This window comes from Hyperoodon ampullatus (assembly GCF_949752795.1).
Source record: "Hyperoodon ampullatus genome assembly, chromosome: 11".
In the NCBI taxonomy this organism is placed as follows: Eukaryota; Metazoa; Chordata; class Mammalia; order Artiodactyla; family Ziphiidae; genus Hyperoodon; species Hyperoodon ampullatus.
In genome coordinates this window covers 70,643,509-70,661,310 of record NC_136924.1, presented here as the reverse complement: position 1 = coordinate 70,661,310, position 17,802 = coordinate 70,643,509, and the positions used below count along the sequence as shown (strand labels likewise).

General features: G+C 41.1%; 1 protein-coding gene across 1 annotated transcript in view; it reads left to right on the top strand.

The window, feature by feature from the left end:
• The window catches only part of MDM1 (Mdm1 nuclear protein), a gene marked incomplete at both ends in the record, with an annotated part of 70,180 nt that overhangs the window by 34,953 nt on the left and 17,425 nt on the right, over positions 1–17,802 (top strand). Inside the window, 5 exons of the mRNA XM_079714960.1 lie at positions 6,495–6,696; positions 8,050–8,164; positions 11,742–12,115; positions 13,217–13,351; positions 16,875–17,042. Coding sequence (XP_079571086.1) covers positions 6,495–6,696; positions 8,050–8,164; positions 11,742–12,115; positions 13,217–13,351; positions 16,875–17,042 — 994 coding nt within the window. The remainder of the gene's footprint in view (positions 1–6,494; positions 6,697–8,049; positions 8,165–11,741; positions 12,116–13,216; positions 13,352–16,874; positions 17,043–17,802) is intronic.

Here is a 17,802-nt window from a genome sequence, read left to right as displayed (position 1 = left end):
TATGAGTAGCTTACAGAATCACTGGGAAGTCTGAAGAAGTAGACTCTGGGGCCATGTCACATGACAGAGTCACTAAAGTCATGAAGTTGTAGAACCAGGAAACTCCCTGCTAAGTTGACAAGCCACTGTTACAAGCTCTGGTTCCAGAACCCTGTCACTTCTCCTGTAATTAGGAAGCTGCTAACTCAGAACCAGGCTGCTGCTGTTATTGCCATGATTTACACCATCATGGTAGATGCCTGTGCTTTGCCTTTCTTCTAATTCATTTTCTTCCATCTAATTCATTTTATGTAAGTGCTTCTTGTCATCAGAATGTAGGTTACACCTGAACTTCAGCTGCAAAGGCATCTAGGGTCAAAGGGATTTTTAGCTTTCTAGCTTCTGCAGGACATGAGAAGGAGGTTGGAATGGATTTGGAATGAGTCAGCCTCAGTATCTGCCACAGCTATGATTAACTAAAACAAGCATTATTCCTAAAACTTATTTCATAGGCATATGCTCAATGATACTGAAAACAACTTCTTTAAATTCATACATTCAGTGTATTTCACAATTGGGCATATCACTCTCTACACTGTCAAACATCATTAATTCAATTAACAGAAGTTGAGAGTAAAGGATGAACAACGTAGTACTAAGATTTTATGAACTTATTGCTTCAGCAAAATTCAAATAAAAATTTCTTAAGAGAACCAACAATTATAAGTCACTAAGGCGAGGAAAACTGATTTATGTTCTGAAAAATTCTTGGTCCCTTATGATATTTGATATAGCAATGCTAATGGAAAAAACAGTGATTTCAGAAGGAATAATAGGAGCTATTTGGTCTTGATCCACAGTTATTAAGGTGTATATACACAACTAGGTGATAAAAGAACATTTCAAAATTTATTTTGGCATAGAGTAGATATTTACAAGGTTCTTAGGGAGGCAGGTGGGTAGTGCCCTCTGATCTGACCTTAAGACATGACATCTGGTTTTAAGTGGTGAGAGAATTAAAGCTTCCAAATCTGCCGAGTTAGCAACTCTAGAAAAATCTGTAGGGGTGGTGATTTAAGACGATGAATATTCAGTGAAGAAAAGGGAAGGTAATTCTTAGATAACAGGATCTTCAACAGTGAAGGCCTTAAAATGAAAGGAATTTTGTGCCCCCAATATTGTTCTGTGTCTTGTTCCATGGAGGCACAACATTATTATGGTATGTAAGGCTTGCAGTGGTTTATGCCTTACTGAGAATTACTTTACTCACTATAGCCTTGTATGGCAAGGAGTCCCGCAGCCTCACACACACACAAAAGTCTGTGCTGTCAGGAGAAGCTGGAGTCCCTCCAAAAGGTACCCCACTGATTAAAAGCCAGACACTTCTTTGTCGACAAAGGCATGGGGGCTAAAAGTCTGGAGGGCAGGGCTTCCCTGGTGGCTCAGTGGTTGAGAGTCCACCTGCCGATGCAGGGGACACGGGTTCGTGCCCCGGTCCAGGAAGATCCCACATGCCACGGAGCGGCTGGGCCCGTGAGCCATGGCCGCTGAGCCTGCGCGTCCGGAGCCTGTAGCTCCGCAGCGGGAGAGGCCACAACAGTGAGACCCGCGTACCGCAAAAAAAAAAAAAAAAAAAAAAGTCTGGAGGGCAAACTGCACTTGGCTCATTGGCAAGTCTTAATCACAGACCCTGTTTATTTGTTTCTTACTGACATTAATGTGAAATACCAGCAATTTTGCTTCCAAGACAGAATCCATTGACTTAAATTTTTCACTTTTTTTTTCAGTTGTGCAATCAGAAATTCATTCATATGAGGAAAAGGCAGTTATTACCTATGGAAAAACGCCAAAGAAAGCAGTGGTCAGACTGATTGCTTTTTGGCAAAGGCTGAACTCAAGATTTACCAAGGGAAGCCCTTACAAGTGTGACCTGAGGGGAAGTTACAAGTGCCAGAGCATTGCTGAGCCTGGAAACTGGAATTTCAGTTACTTTGTAAGGTATTTCAGAGTAAATTATACACATGCAAACGCAAGGATGACGGATCATCATGTTGCTAAAACGGTGATTTCTAAACCAGCTTTACTCTTATTTCTGAAGCAGTAAGGGAAAAAAAGAGAGACAACAGACAGCAAGTAATTTACCTTTTGGGGAAAGAATCTTGAGCAAGTGTTGGTTAAAATCTTCCTGATCTCTGGCCTGGATTCAGCTACCTGGGGGCATAACAAAAGAGAAAGTGAAAGGTCACCTAGGTCAGGTGTTTCCCAGGAGGGAATTTAAAAGCAGCTGCCTTATCCTGTCTGCTCTTTAGTCCCCAGGCTTAGATCAAACTTGCTGGCTCTAGATTTAAAAGCATCTTCAGAATACCAGGGTGCTCACATTTAGCCCCTTCTTTGCTTCCTTCTCTCTATCATTTCCTGTGTTCTTTGTGTACGGTCTGTTCCCTCATCTGATTGCAATCACATTTGAAGGCAGAGGCTGTGTCTTACTCACTGTATCTTCTTTCTTCAACTTTGTTATCTGTATAAGTGTTTTGCTTATAGATAACATATTTTTGTTTGTTAAACGAAAATATAGTTAGAGGCAAATACAAATTCTCCAATCTTTCAGTTCTTACCGAGAAAATGATGGGAGATTGTTAGATTTGTGAAGTGATCGACTTCCTGTTTTTAATAGAGTAAGTAGTATATTTACACTTCAAGTACAAATAAAAGTTGCTTTAGGGCCTCCCTGGTGGCGCAGTGGTTGAGAGTCTGCCTGCCGATGCAGGGGACGCGGGTTCGTGCCCGGGTCCGGGAAGATCCCACATGCCGCGGAGCGGCTGGGCCCGTGAGCCGTGGCCGCTGAGCCTGCACGTCCGGAGCCTGTGCTCCGCAGCGGGAGAGGCCACAACAGTGAGAGGTCCGCGTACTGCAAAAAAAAAAAAAAAAGTTGCTTTGAACGATTTTGATATGTTTTTTTTTTTTCTCTAAAAAGCAACAGCCCTATTGGGATATATATAAATCAAAGTGACTCTAGAAAGGGTCAATGGAAAGCGTCATTTTAAATAGGAGGACAGCCTTAATGATAACTATCAATACCACAAAATTTCCATGTATTAGAAACTATGAATAAAATGCTCATCTTCATAGCTGCTGCTAATGTAGTTAGACTCATTAGGGTAAAAATGTCTGTGAATGATGCCATCATGACATCATTTTTCTTTTTTGTGTGTGTCTTATCCCAGCCGACGGTATACTACACAAGCTCTTCTACAACTTGCCTTTTCTTTTGGCAGGCGGAGAGGGGGGAATCATTCCATGTTAGCTCAAGGAAATGCTTCTTTCTTTTTAAGGGTTGCATGGGGGCGTTCAAGTTAATAAGCTATTGTCTCAATTCTAGTCTCACCCTTTGGAATCTGCAGAACCCTTGGATCCTGCTAGCTCCCTGTTAGGTGTGGTAAGACAGACTCTAGAGACAGGAATGCTCTCTTTTACTAGCTTTTCCTCTCTGCAGCCCCTTAGCGATGACCTTTACCTCCATGGTGCCAGTTGGTTGCAGTCTCCTCATTCCCTTCCCTTCCGCCTCCCTTTTCTTTTTTGGGGGGCAGCCTCATTTTGTCCCCTTAGAGGCACCAGCACCACTAGGCAGTGACTCCTTCTCAGAGGTCTGACCAACTGCCATGAGGTGTCTCCAGCCAGCGTGGAGCTCCTGCTAGAGTAACCTCAACATTTTCCCTCTGTTCTTCCAGACCCGGGGTATGAGCCGCTTCTTGGAATTACTATGCTCTCTTTCTCCATTTAGCTTTTTAAAGTTCTCCAACAGCTAACCAGTAGCTCATATTAACTTTTCTCTGTTGAAATGCTTCTGGTAGTTTCTGTTTTCCCTACCGCACCCTGACGGATATAGTGTGTACTTGACATCTGCTGGGTCAGAAAGCCCAAAGGAACAGAGCAGCCTGCACTGCCGTCTGGACCTGCTGCACCGCCTGTTCCTGCTCTGGTCCCTGGAGGAACCATCAGGTATTTAACTAGTACCCTGCAGATGGACATTTAAGTTGCTTCCAACTTCTGTCACTATAAACAATGCAGTCAACAACATTAAATGAATTGGTTTTTCACATATGGGCACGTATATCTGTAAGATAACTTACAAAAGTGGAATTGCTGGGTGAAAAGCACTGCCAAATTGCCTTTTATAGAGGTTGTATCAGTTTGTCTCTCACAGGCAATAAACAGAAATCTATTTGCATGAGAAACAGAGAAATCAAGAAAGGGAAGAGGGAGCCAGTTGTGACACCCTCATCTCACGGAATTCGATCCATCATTTGAGGAATTACTTAGACCCAATGGACTTCACCTTGAGTCCTTTGGAGAGAAGGAAGGCTAAAATACAAGTGGAAAAGCTCTGTAAGACACTTTGGTACTCATTCGATAGAGGGTAACACAAAAAATGTACGGAGGTGCTTTGCCACAGATTCCCGCCAGGGTTGAAAAGCCCAAGGAAGTTCCATGCTGCGCCCGTGGTAACTCAGGCCACAGGAAATGTTGGTGGCCAGCAAGAAGAGTGACACCTAGAGATGTGTGGCTATTGGAAGAAGTGGCAGTGCTGCTGGGCAAACTATATGTGGTAGCTGTAAGCACATGTGACACTTCCTAGGCACTCTCCAGAACACTTGGGTGGAAATTTGTGGGGTACCGGGTCTGCTGCCTACAGTAGTGGAGAGTGTTAGGAGCTGGTAAAACACAGGCCACAAAACTCTCCTTTAGCAACACTATCGCTTTTTTCATTTCTACATCTTTGGCTCATAAACTGAAATAGGCTTTTCTTAAAAATAACAAAGTAAACTATTCATCTTCCTTGAGCCCTTATAACACATCTCAGCAAACTCAGGTTGTGACTAAGTCATTTTTTACCATCTACTGTTTGGTTTTCTTGACATTTGTTCCCTGCTCAGCAGAGCTCGACTATAGTTATCATTGCCCTTGTTTGGCAGACAGGCTACATTCTATACACTTACTTTTACTGATTTCACCTTAGCATTATGTGGCAACAAAGCATTGTGTACAGCCAGATCTGTGTCTTTCCTATCCTGTAAGATCTGGGCTGCTTTCCTGCAGAGGACTTTTGTTTTATGTTCCACTGAGTCTTGTTTGTGCCATTCTTAATTTACACAACAGAGATGCTGTCATCACCAATTAACATTTATCAAGGGCCCTCTGGATGCATGGCTGCATAGGGACTAATTTAATATTCTCTTTGTTTCATATATCAGATGGCTCCTTCAAATGAAATTTTAAGTATCTCAGTGATGATGAAGAAGAACAGAGACATCAATTAGGATTCAGAAGACAAGCCTCTGCAGAAAGGATTAATAATAATATTTTAAAGTTTACAAGAGGGTATCCTTTTCTTCAATCAAAAAATGACAAAAGTAAAATGAAACTGCATTCATTGCTCTGGAAAAAGCCTGGCAGCATTCCATTCAGACATCTGCCCTTTGATTGTCCCATTTTCCTCTTTACTTATTTCAGTTCTTCTGAACTTCAAGGCTAAGTCTGAATATTTCTTCCCGAGGCTTTTTCTAACCATCTCTGCCCTTGGGGATGACTCCTTCCTCCAATTCGTATATCATTTATACCTCTCATTTGGAAATTCAGCACATAATACATTGTACATAGAGTACTGAATAAATACATAATACATATACATAGTACATATGTACATAGGACATATACATAGTACTGAATAAATATAAGTTTATTCTCCCCAAGCATATTAGAGAGCTATCTGGACAGTTTATGACTTTTCCATCGCCAGGGTCAGCACAGTGTTCTGTCAATGGTAGAATCTCAAGAAATACTGATGATGGCAAAAATCTGTAAAATTCAAGTGGAATTTTATTTTTTAAAAAGGGTGAGAGGAGAGACAAGGCTGAAGCTTTGGAAGCTGAGACTCACAAGCATCATTAACGAATGCGTCCTAATCTAGGAGCTACATGTACATCTTTTTGGGCGGAGGCGGGGTGGGGTGGGGGTTATGGGAGGCAAGAACATCACTGGGAAGTCAGCGGTTTGTCTTTCAAGATTCAGTAAAAAAAAGTTTTTTGGCCTGCCTAAGCCATATTTATTTTCTGGCCTCTTCCTTTTTTTTTTTTTTTTTTTTTTTTCGCTACGCGGGCCTCTCACTGTTGTGGCCTCTCCCATTGCGGAGCACAGGCTCCGGACGCGTAGGCTCAGCGGCCATGGCTCACGGGCCTAGCCGCTCCGCGGCATGTGGGATCTTCCCGAACCCGGGCACGAACCCGCGTCCCCTGCATCGGCAGGCAGACTCTCAACCACTGCGCCACCCGGGAAGCCCTGGCCTCTTTCTTTTGACGTAAATAGTGTAAACAGTAAATAGTGTAGCACCGTTGTCGGTGGCAGGAATTGATATTCTAAAGAACAGACCTGAATATTTTCATTTCATACAAAGAAACATTCCGTTCTGTCATACATGTTGGAACTAAAAACACACCTTCCTGTTTTATGACGTCAAGAACCTGGGTCCAGCGAGGCCGGCGACTCACGAATCACAGCGGCAAGCAGACCCGCTGCTGCGCAGGACGCGACAAAGCAGACGCAGTCGAACTCTCCTCAGGACGAAGCTCCCGCGGGGCCCCGCCCACTCCGGGCCCGGGAGCCTCATTGGCCGGCCTTCCGCCCGCCATCTCTATCAATCCCCGGGATTTGGCTGGGGAGGCGGGCGTTCTCCTTTCCAGCACTGATTGGTCGAATCTTAAGGACGGTGCGGCGCTCTCCGAGTCTCTACTGGTTTTTAGTCTTCAGAATGGGCGGGGAAAGGCAGAGCGAGGTAGAGCGACACGACTCAAGGAGGTAAGCGCGCAGTGCGCCGGCGCGTAGTCGGGGACGCCGGGCCGAGGCTTTTGCTAGGGAAACTCCTGTTGTCGCCCCGCCCCCTCCGGGCTTTTTGTCCCGTTAACTGTCGGAGTGGCTGGGGCTCCAGCGCCGGGCGACATGCCGGTGCGCTTCAAGGTGAGGCCGGGGTCCCCGGGGGCCGAAGCCTGATGGGGGGAGCTGGGACAGGGCGGGTGCAGGGCGCGTGCAGGGCGCCGGAGCCTCACTGGCTTTCTGGGCCGCGCCCCTCGGCCCTGCTGAGCCTGTCAGCTCCCGATCCTGCCTGTCACCATCCTAGAGGATGCTGCTCTTGTCCTCTTACCTAGCCCCCTCTCCGCTCACACTTACTTCCGAGTTGCCGAGTGGAATAGTTAGATGGTTTGAGGTGGATTTATTTGGGTGGGTGGGGGCGGGGAGAGCTCAGAGGCTTGTAGATGGAGGGCACTTTATAATGGGAACTACGGCGGCTTCAGATTGGGACAACTGTGGACCACATCACAGCTTAGCTTTTAACACCCCTTCCCTTTAAAACTTTAAAGTGTGTAATGTCTTTTAAAGGCTTGAGAAATGGGACCCTGACAAGATAAAGACAGGGTATAAGAAATACACATTCTTTATAATTGTGCATTTGTTTAAGGTTTGTTAATAGTTCCAGGTAGCCGGTAGTTGTCATGGTCAAGCACCCTTCAACATAACAGTTGACCACAGTGTTCCACAAGCCCTGACTGTCTTCTTTTATCTTGAGGGTTTGCATCCAGAATGGGAGGGAATTTGTCTTTTCTTGGTTGACTTTACAAAACTTCAAAAGGGATTAGGCATACTATATTATACTGTGTGCTCGGTGAGAACTTCATTAGTTAGGATAATTATAGTGATGAGGATTTAGATTGCCACCCATTATCAGACAAGACCTCAGGCTTTGGAATCAGACAACCAGCAAAAGGGTAGCCACTCTGAGCCTCAGAATCCTTGTAACATCTGTCTCAAGTGGTGAGGATTAAAGGATATAACACTATGAACTAGTAGCACAGGGCTGGGTCAATGTTGGGAGCTATTATTAAGGACCTCTTCTATATTTAATTATCAGTCTTAAGTCTTTCAACTCTTTTTAGAGGTTCAGAAATGATTTTTACTGATGTCTACTTTAAAACAACTTTCATTAATTACATTTTACTCAAATTGTACTTTGCATTACAGGGGTTGAGTGAATACCAGAGAAACTTTCTGTGGAAAAAGTCATATTTGTCAGAGTCCTGTAATTCCTCAGTGGGGAGAAGGTACCCATGGGCTGGACTTAGATCCGATCAATTAGGTAAGTTGAACAGCTAGTAGTCATTATAAGTTGAATAAACCTTGGGGTTAAGTTTGAAAAATGATTTATTAAAAATTTGTGAAGTGGGCTTCCCTGGTGGCGCAGTGGTTGGGGGTCTGCCTGCCAATGCAGGGGACACGGCTTCGTGCCCCGGTCCGGGAAGATCCCACGTGCTGTGGAGCGGCTGGGCCCGTGAGCCATGGCTGCTGAGCCTGCGCGTCCGGAGCCTGTGCTCCGCAACGGGAGAGGCCACAACAGTGAGGGGCCCGTGTACTGCAAAAAAAAAAAAAAAAATTGTGAAGCATTGTTCAGTTGGCCTGGTTGACTTACTCGTTTGTTTAACAAATATTTATTGAGGGTTTACTGTAAGCCATGACTATTCCCCTCTTCTAGGGATATAACTTTGAACCAAAGACCCTTAACTGTGGGGAAAACAGTAAACAAGTAACTCAATAAATAAACCAGGGGATTTCAGGTTGTTATATAAAATTGTAGGCTGGCGTGATAGATAACTGGAAGGAGGGGTGGGTTGGAGGGAATACACTTTAGAATCAGTGGTCAGGAAAGGCTTATTTGAAGTGATATTGGAGCTGAGACATGAAAGCTGAGAGTGGACAAGCGTGGGGAGGGGTACTCCCAAGATCTTGAGGAATGGAAGCTTAGATAGATGAAGCAGTTTGCGCAAGGTTCACAGCTCATAAGTGACAGAACCATGATTTGAAATCAAGTCTGTGTTGTTCAAAGCCTGTGAGTTCAGAGGCCATGTTCTTGTCATCACACATGCTTCCTCCCTGTATCTCAGGGAAGTTAGAACCCTCGGCCAAGGTTTCCCAGAGTGTGGTGGAGGGGGAAAAAGACAGACTGATTCCATTCAACCTGCTTGCTTAATTCTCCCTCACTAGAACGTAAGATCTCTGAGAGCAGGGCTTTGTCTGTCTGTCTTCACCACCTTGTTCCTGCCTAGTACATGACACAGGGCCTTGGCATACTCTGGAGTTTATTAAACTTCATTTTTGAATGAATGAATAAACCTGGGTTTGAATCCACATTTGCTGTGTGACTTCGGGCAAATTGGGCCTGTTTCACCAAGTGGGACTTGGGAAGCCCATTGCACAGGATTCCTAGGAGGGATGAAATGAGATGTTCCTGTTAAGGGCTAGGTGCATATATACAGATGAGTGCTTGGTGCCCAACCTGTGACATGTGTGAGAGTGCCAGATGTGTAGTATATAAGTTCCTCCAACCTTAGATGTTTGAAGCCAGGAGAAGAAAGACTTACACGTGGGGTGGCAAGCCTGGGAAATTAGTAAGATGAGAGTGTTTCCAGGATTAGGTTTGGAGAACAAAGGGAAGAGTGGACGAGAATGGGTGGTTCTTTTAGGATTCCTCTGAATTGTCAGGATCCTTCTCCCAGAGCCTGGCTTCAAAGACTGGGTGTCACTGCATCTTGGGCAGGGTGGTGCTCATAATCCTCTCCGAATGACCAGAAATTCCACAGATTCGAGGCTCCATTAGATTAAGAATTCCAACATAAATCTCTCAAAACGTAGCTAGTCCACTGAGGGCCTTGAGGGATATTATGACAGGGGGCATTGGTTAACCACATAGTTGCCCCCATGTAACATTTTAGCTTAGATCAGCTACATGTGAGGGTAGGGGTGATGAAATGAGACCGCGGGGGCAGAGCCACTGTGGAGTATGGTACCTTGTGAGGAAGGAATGGTCTAGGGGGAGGCCTGTTAACAGGGAGGTAAGGGGGAGGGGCACAGTGAGAACTCCAGGTGGCTCAGAAAGGGAGGTGGGGACCAGGAAACAACAGCAGCGGTGTTACTGAAGGCTGGCTGGGCGTTCTGTGCTTATTTTTCCTCATAGTGTATTTTCCACGGTGCTAGGAGACAAGGGTGGACCACTTGAGAATCTTCCCTTTTCATTTTGCTCTTCTTCCACCAGCCCTGCTCTGTGTTAAAGAGAGAAGTCTAGGGCAGTGGTCTTGAAGCTTTTGTGCTTTCATACCCGCTAAAAGAATTTAGGAAGTCTTATCTCTCGTCACATTTTAAAGTTGATATTTAATTTCTTTTTAATCAAAAGTGTAATGAATAGTTTCAAAGGATATGATTTCTAGCATATTGAATATTGTGTATATGTTTTACATGTCTTTTGTTAAAATTTTGGAGCTAGCAATTGAGCTCAGTTTATGGTAAATGTTCATCATTTAATTGGTAAAGTCAGTCCTCACTAGAAAACAAATCATGTAAATTAGAATTATTTTCTGTGAGAAAAAAGTCTGACTTTATTTTTTGGTCCACATAAATGTGTTAATATGCATATATGCATTTCACATAATGACTGTCTTACACCTGAATTTTAATTCTAAGATAGGTAGATGGAAAAGGTGTTGTGCTGGATAAAATAAGGCACTGTTCTTTTGTTATTTCTAATTTCTGCCTTTGTTGCTTTGCCGTCAAATACTCTTTGTTGTGCTTTCTTGAATTGTTCCTTTGTTTGTCCTCCCCACCTATGACAATTTTTTTATTCCATAGGGTGGTTGAGAGGCGTGTCTTTCTTGTATGAAGTGGGAAGAGGGTGATTATGAAGGGAGTGGTGAGAAAGGAAACTACAGGTGGCAGATGCAGCCCTTAGGCTGTCAGGAAGTAGCACATATGGAAGTTAGGATCTGGAAAGTGAGTCCCTTAAGCTGCCCATTTCTGCTCCCGCCCCCCACAGAATGTCTTTCTGTGCCTCCAGATATATATGTACCCAGTTTGAAGACCACGGTCTAGGGGAGACTTGTAAGGGTGGGGACCCTGGGTTTGATGGCCAGAACATCCATGATAGAGGCTAAAGGGCTCTGGTTTTACCTAATGCCAGGTTGTCTGTCTACCTTCCCTTCTCTTCCAGTCTTAATCTTTCTCCTCTACCCCACCCTGCAGTGTCTTCTTTCTTTTTAAAGAATAGCTCCAAACTAGGGCAGTATCTCAGTGACTGTCATTCCACAGAGCTCCTCTTACCTGGGTAGAAGGTTAAGTGTTTTGGACATTTGCTTGCCAGACAGAAATATAGAGAAATAGTATCTTAGCTCTTGTCAAAAGGGTTCATTCTCTTTACTTCTCAGGAACTCAAGGCAAATGTAGAACTAAGATCCAGCATAATGACATCTCACCCCTTCTCATCTTGGTCTGCTGTGCATAAGAGAAGCTTTGTGAAAAGTTCCAAATTTTGACAGCACCAGGGCCCATTGTTCTGTAAAGTAGCACAGGAAAGTAATTAGAAACGGAGGCAACACATTCCACCTGGCTTGTCAGGTCCATCACGTTGCGATTCTAGCAACTTGTGTTAGGATAACTCGAACATTGTGACCCCAATTTAAAAATTATGGTCAAACTTTTAATATTTCTTTAAAGCAAAATTAAAGATATTGTGTTGAAAAACTGTACTTTTTTTAATCCTGTAACTGGAAGGATATTGTGTATCTCAACTGAATTTTAAATTTCATTTCTCCTCTCATACATGTGATTTAAAGTTGTCTTTGTAGCTTGATGCTTTGGTATCTGCTATTTTTGTATATTATATTTTGTAGGAATCACAAAAGAGCCAAGTTTTATTTCCAAAAGAAGAGTCCCTCACCACGACCCACAGATTTCAAAATCTCTTGAGTGGAATGGAGCTACCTCAGAGAACGCTGTGGTTGTATCACCAGAACCCGAAGCCCCCAGAACACCAGAACCACAAGAAGCAGAACAAAAAGAAGATGTTAACCAAGAAAGGGTTCTTGCACTAGATGCCTCCAGGGTTCCCAAGAGAACCAGATCTCACTCTGCAGACTCCAGAGCTGAAGGGGCTTCAGATATTGTGGAAAATAAGGAGGATATAGTAGCAAATCATGTACCAGTTAATGAAAATGTGGAGCTGGAACATTCTACCAAGCTTCTTTCAGAAAACATAGATGGTGGGGTAGGTATATTCACTGTATTTCCTTTCAGAAGCATAGAATTCTTTGTAAATTTCATCATCATTTCAGTAATATTACATTTTGTGCTTAAATTTTTCCATTATTTGTTTTGTCCAGTGTCTGTAGAAGAGTTGATAAGACGCTGTTGACTTTAGTTATTATGACTTAGTTCTCTTCTTAATAGTTGCCATTTTGTACTGGTTTTACTAAGATATCCTTTCGTTGGGTGCACAGCCTGCCTCTGGATTTTATTTATCATATATCAGCACCTGAGTCCTAAGGGACAGATCAAGTTGAGACAGAGAACGGGAGTAGGCCATTACCTCTGGCAGGGTTGGTGAGCTGACTTATACCTAGGCCCTTTTCAATTTCTTATTGTGTACTAGCAGAAAAAACAGAGTCTCAATTGACAAAATGCAAAAGAAAGGAGAGGTCTGGCTAGATCTTAAAAGATCTTGCAGTTCTGCTCTCTTATGTCCCAGCTGGCCTGCGGCAGGTCCCTGCGAGCACATAAGCAGAGGCTGCAGGGACCCGTGCAGACGCCTCACTGCTTCCCCATTTTTCTCTACTCTACTGCTTCCTCCCCATCTCATGTCCACCGCTGACTGGAACCACGGAGAGGCATTTAGAAGTGTTGGAAAACCAGGGGGCATGGGAATCAAGGAAGGTGACATGTAAGTCTGGTGGGCAGGGGAAGGGGTGTCCCCAAAGCAAGCTGTGGACGAGGTGATGTGCTGTTGTTTCTTAGTAATATATTCAATTATGCATAATTGATAGGAAGGGACTGAGAAATGTTATCTACGCTTGATCTTAGCCAAAAGGCCGAGAAGTGATGAGAGAAATGTTATCTTTTGCTGGGATGCACAATAATTCCTTGACGGTATTAAGGGAATTTTAAAGAGTTTGACAATTTAAAGGAAGATTAAGAATTGAAGAAAGGTTTCTGTATGACGATGTGCATATAGTTAATGATACCTTACTGTACACTTAAAAATTTGTTAAGGGTAGATTTTTATGTTCTACGTTTTTTACCACAGTTAAAAAAAAAGTTTGAATAGAAATTTTTAATAACTTTGAGTGGGATTTTTTTTTTTCCCTAACAGTTGGATAGACTTCTACAGAAAAAAGCTGGACTGACTGTTGTTCCTTCACATAATGTCTTGAGAAATTCTGAATATCAAAGGCAGTTTGTTTGGAAGACCCCTAAAGAAACTGCTTCAGCTTTTGCAGCCAATCAGGTAGTTTAATGGATGCAATACATTTTTGAGGAATATCATCTAATCTAGTGTTGCAGATTTACATAGAACTAAGAACTGAAAGAAATTAGATACTTAAGAAGGCCTGAAGGTAGGTTCTAGAAACGTGAAAATGAGAGTTTTGCTAAAATCATCCTATTACTTCTGATTTATAGTAGTAATATTATACTGTCCTAGGCTACTGATGATCATTGTTGCCAGATCCATCACATATACTAAATATGAGACAGGGTAATGAAAACTTGAGGACTGGTAAGTTTTTGCATGCTGTGAATTTTTTTTATTTATTAAAAAATTGTTAAATTGATTTTATTCTGAAATGTTGAATTTTGTTGACTAATATATTGCATGTTTTCTGTCTTCTAAGAAAGGTGTAACTGCGTTGGATATTTATTTTAATAAGTACAAAATAGGTTGAAAGTGATGCAAGGTATATAATTTTGTCCTTATATCAAATGAGCAGTGATAGGAATTGTCAGTTTAACTATATTTATAAATTCAAAAGCTATAATGGTAATTAAATGTGATATTAGGTTTCATTGTATCCTCACACAATTTTAGTATTAGACTACCATTACTAATATATAATCTGTTGTTTTACTACTATAATTCTCCAGACAGTTCTTAGCTCGTTTATGTTCTTAACCATACTCCTAAGCTTAGGTAGGAAATACTTCCATTTAGAATATCCCCAGAGGCTCATAACAGCTTAGTCTTTTCTTTCTCACTCACCTGTATACTTTATACACCCATAAGGACCGAGAGGATAATTAGATTCAGCAAGACAATAACATGTCATCTTACACTAAGATAGTACCAGTGTTATCCTACAAATTGTAGCAGCTTTAGGCTTACTTACTTGTTATTCAGTTTTTTAAAAACTGAAATTTATATAACGTTTTAGGGACACATAAAATAACATAAATCAATACACACCCTTTATAAACCTAGTGAATAGAATCAGTACTTCTTTTGCTGGCTCACAAGTGTTGTTGGATAGCAAGTGTACCTACAAAATTACTTACAGCCTAAAAATTGTGACTGTTCAATTTTTGTAGAATATCTTACCTTTAAGGTAGAGGTGATTCAAATCAAAGCCCTATTGACAACTTCTGCATACTTCAGTGAAAGCATTGTGTAGAAATGTTCTTTTGATAGTATCAGAAGTATAATATAAAATAAATCACTAGCAATACCTTCACTACTAGCTTTATTGCTTTCATTAGTGAGGGTTTCAGAAAATTTTTTTTGGAAGCAAATGCTCTTTGTTAATTGAAAGCATATCAGTTTTCGGGTCTGTGGATTGAAGAGCTCTGTGACAGAAACTTTCAAAGCTTGTTGATAGGGAACCTCTAAAGGAGCTGTTCCGTTCTGTTTTATCAGACACCTGTTTTCTGAAAGGATGTCTTATATTAATATGTAAAAGAGTCAGAACAATTTTTGGTGGAAGAGTCCTTGAGGTTATACTGTACTTAAAAAGATATACTGTTTGGTTGTGATCTGTATGAAGGTGTATTATTCAGCCTTGTGAAGCAATAATATACCTTATTTGAACTCCATATCTTTTCTATTTGCTTTCTTTGTAATCAGTGGTAATACACCATGAAATGGAAACCATATTATGAAATATTAAGGATAAAAGAAAACATTTAAAAATAGAAACATGATAATTACCTGTTTTTTTCCTTGCTTTAAGCTAAAAATAAGCAAAGGAAAAAACCCGAGCAAATGTATATGTCAGATATTCAAAACGTTAAGACTTTTTTATTGTTGTAGGAGGAAAAAAAATTCATGTCAAGGAGGAAAAAAACCCTGCAGAGCTGACAACAGAGTTGCTTTGTAAAGCTAATGTGTATTTTCATATTATTAAAATCTGCCTATTTTACTGTTCTCATTACCAAACTAATAGGGGGGTAGGGAACTTGGGGGAGAAAAGATATGGTTCATTATTTCTTTTGGCTTAAGCATTATTTGATTACAATAACTATTATTCAAAACATAGTAATGAGTAGAGAAAGTTGACCTTTGGATTTTCTCTCCAGCTTTACTGAGGTCTAATTGACAAAAATTATATATTTATGATGTACGATGTGAAGTTTTGACGTATGTATTCATTCTGAAATGATTACCACAATCAAGCTAATTAACACATCTATCACCTCACATAGTTATCATTTTTTTTGTGTGTGTTGAGAACACTTAAGATCTATCCTTTTAGCAAATTTTAAGTACATAATACAGTATTGTTAACGATATTCATGCTGTACTTCAGATCTCCATAACTTATTTATCCTGCATAATTGAAACTTTGTACCCTTTGACCAACATCTCCCCATTTCTCCCACCGCCTGGTCCCTGGCAACCACCATTCTATTCGCTGCTTCTATGAGTTCCTTTAGATTCCACATATAAGTGGTATCATATAATGCAGTATTTGTCTTTCTGTGCCTGGCTCATTTCACTTAGCATATGTTCTCCAGGTTCATCCATGTTGTTGCAGGTGAGAGGATTTCTTTTTTTAAGGTTGAATAATAATACACTTTCTTTATCCATTCATCTGTCCATGGACACTTAGACTGATTCCATATCTTGGCTACTGTGAATAATGCTATAATGAACATGGGAGTGTAGATATCTTTTGAGATACTGATTTCATTTCCCTTGGATATATACCTAGAAGTGGGGTTGCTGGATCTATTTTAAATTTTTTGAGGACCCTCTATACTGCTTTCCATAATGGCCATATCAATTTACACTCCCACCAACAGTGGACAGGGGTTCCCTTTTCTCTGCATCCTTGCCAACACTTGTTACCATTTGTATTTTTGATAATAGCCATTCTAACATGTGAGGTGAAATCTCACTGATGTTGGTTTATTCCTTGACAATTAGTGATGTTGAGCACCTGTTCGTGTACCCGTTGGCCATTTGTATGTCTTTTTTTGTTTTTTTTTTTGCGGTACGCGGGCCTCTCACTGCTGTGGCCTCTCCCGTTGCGGAGCACAGGCTCCGGACGCGCAGGCTCAGCGGCCATGGCTCACGGGCCCAGCCGGTCCGCGGCATGTGGGATCTTCCCAGACCGGGGCACGAACCCGTGTCCCCTGCATCGGCAGGCGGACTCTCAACCACTGCACCACCAGGGAAGCCCTTTGCCCATTTTTTAATTGGGTTGTTTTCTTGCTATTGAGTTGAGTTCCTTAAATATTTTAAGTATTGACCCCTTATGAGATGAATGCAGATATTTTCTCCCACTCAATATGTTGTCTCTTCACTCTGTTGATTGTTTTCTGTACAGAAGTTTTTTTAGTCTGATGCAATCCCATTTGTCTGTTTTTGCTTTTGTTGCAATGGATGTTAATTAGACATGTGGAATGAAATTACAGTCATATATAATTTTCCCTTTTTTGTATCCTGTAATTCAACTTTATATGTGAAATTCTTTTAAGCAATTGAAGAAGTTCTGTATATTTAACAAAAAACTAAACTAAAGTAATTTTTTTTTAAGGTTTTCCACAATAAAAGCAAATTTGTTCCACAATTCAAAGGTAACTCAGTCATCCATGAAACTGAATACAAAAGAAATTTTAAGGGTTTATCTCCAGTGAAAGAACCAAAACAAAGAAATCATTTGAAGGAGAACGGAAATTTTGAAACAATATCTCCTGAAAAGAAGGTATTTGTCAGTTCTTTAAACAAAATAAAATCCTCATGATTTGAAACTCTCCACATTTTCTTTTACTTACCCCCATTTGGAACTTTACAAATTTCCTTTTACTTATCACCATTTGAGATTTTGTTTTTAGGTAGTTCACTAATTTGTTTATTTATTCACTAAATGTCAAATGTTCATCTAGCACCTGGTAGAAACCAGGCACCAGGTAGGTACTGAGAATACAATGATAACTACACTAAGCCCTAAGCAGTTCTTGGGTCAGTGGGGAGACAGATCTAAATAATTAAGTGTAATACAGTGCAGCAAATGCTTAGCAATACAGCAGGTAAGTCTGCTATGTCTAATATCAAATGATTGTCCTTATAGTAATGTGAGCTCCAGGGGTTACAGTGGTGATAGAAACACATACTTTAAATTAAATAGTGGAAATCAGATAGAAACACACATACACACATGTATTTTAAACCATAGCTTTAGTATGCCAAATTATAGCCAGTATAATTCACACGATTTACCTTGGTATATACAAACACCTACTTCTCTGTGTGAAATTACAGCTGTTTCAGTTACAGCATCAGGTTAAAATTATTGTAAATTATAGGTAAATCAGGGGTAAGTCCTATTTTTTGATCTCCTGGAATGTCATACCTGAAATGTTATGGGTTCTAAGAATAAAAATTATATGACTAAAAGTAAAATAATTTATATATATATAAATATACATATATAAAAATTATATATGTATATATATAAGTCATAC